This window comes from Haliaeetus leucocephalus, unplaced genomic scaffold (genome assembly GCF_000737465.1).
Source record: "Haliaeetus leucocephalus isolate CR32 unplaced genomic scaffold, Haliaeetus_leucocephalus-4.0 Scaffold1, whole genome shotgun sequence".
NCBI lineage: Eukaryota > Metazoa > Chordata > Aves > Accipitriformes > Accipitridae > Haliaeetus > Haliaeetus leucocephalus.
Window position 1 is genome coordinate 16754940 of NW_010972437.1, and position 466 is coordinate 16755405.

Genomic DNA, 466 nt, shown 5'->3' on the forward strand with positions numbered 1-466 from the left:
CGCTCCGCGCAGCCTGCGCGCCGCGGGAGGATGGCGCGGGCGGCGGGGCTCTGCCTGGCCGCCTGCGGCCTCGCCTGGCTCCTCGCCTGCTGCGCGGCCCGCCGACAACCCTCAGGTAAGCCGGGCGCCCACCTTGCAGGGAGAGAGGGAGGGAGGGAGGGAGAAGGGCGGCGGGGCGCGGGGGGAGACGCCGCGCGGGTGCGCGGAAAGCCCTTTTCTGCCCCGGCGGGCGCCTGAGGGGGGAAGGCGGCGCGGTGACGGGCCTTCCGCCCCGACGCTTCCCGGCGTCTCCGGGCGTTGCGCTGGCTGGCAAAGTCCAACTGCGTGGAAGCAACGTGGGAAACTTAGAAGGAGGAGCGGAAAAGGGAGGAAAAAAAACCCCCAAACCTTCCTCCCGGACCGCGCGCTTCGCCTGGGGCGTCGCGAAAGCCGGCCGCTGCCCCGCCGCCCCCGGGTGCCAGGTTCC

At 74.2% G+C, this 466-nt stretch overlaps 1 protein-coding gene across 1 annotated transcript in view; it reads left to right on the forward strand.

The window, feature by feature from the left end:
* The first annotated feature begins 30 nt into the window (after window positions 1-30).
* The window catches only part of LY75 (lymphocyte antigen 75), a 45392-nt gene continuing 44956 nt past the window's right edge, over window positions 31-466 (forward strand). The window contains exon 1 of the mRNA XM_010567839.1: window positions 31-115. Within this exon, the coding sequence (XP_010566141.1) occupies window positions 31-115 (85 nt within the window). The remainder of the gene's footprint in view (window positions 116-466) is intronic.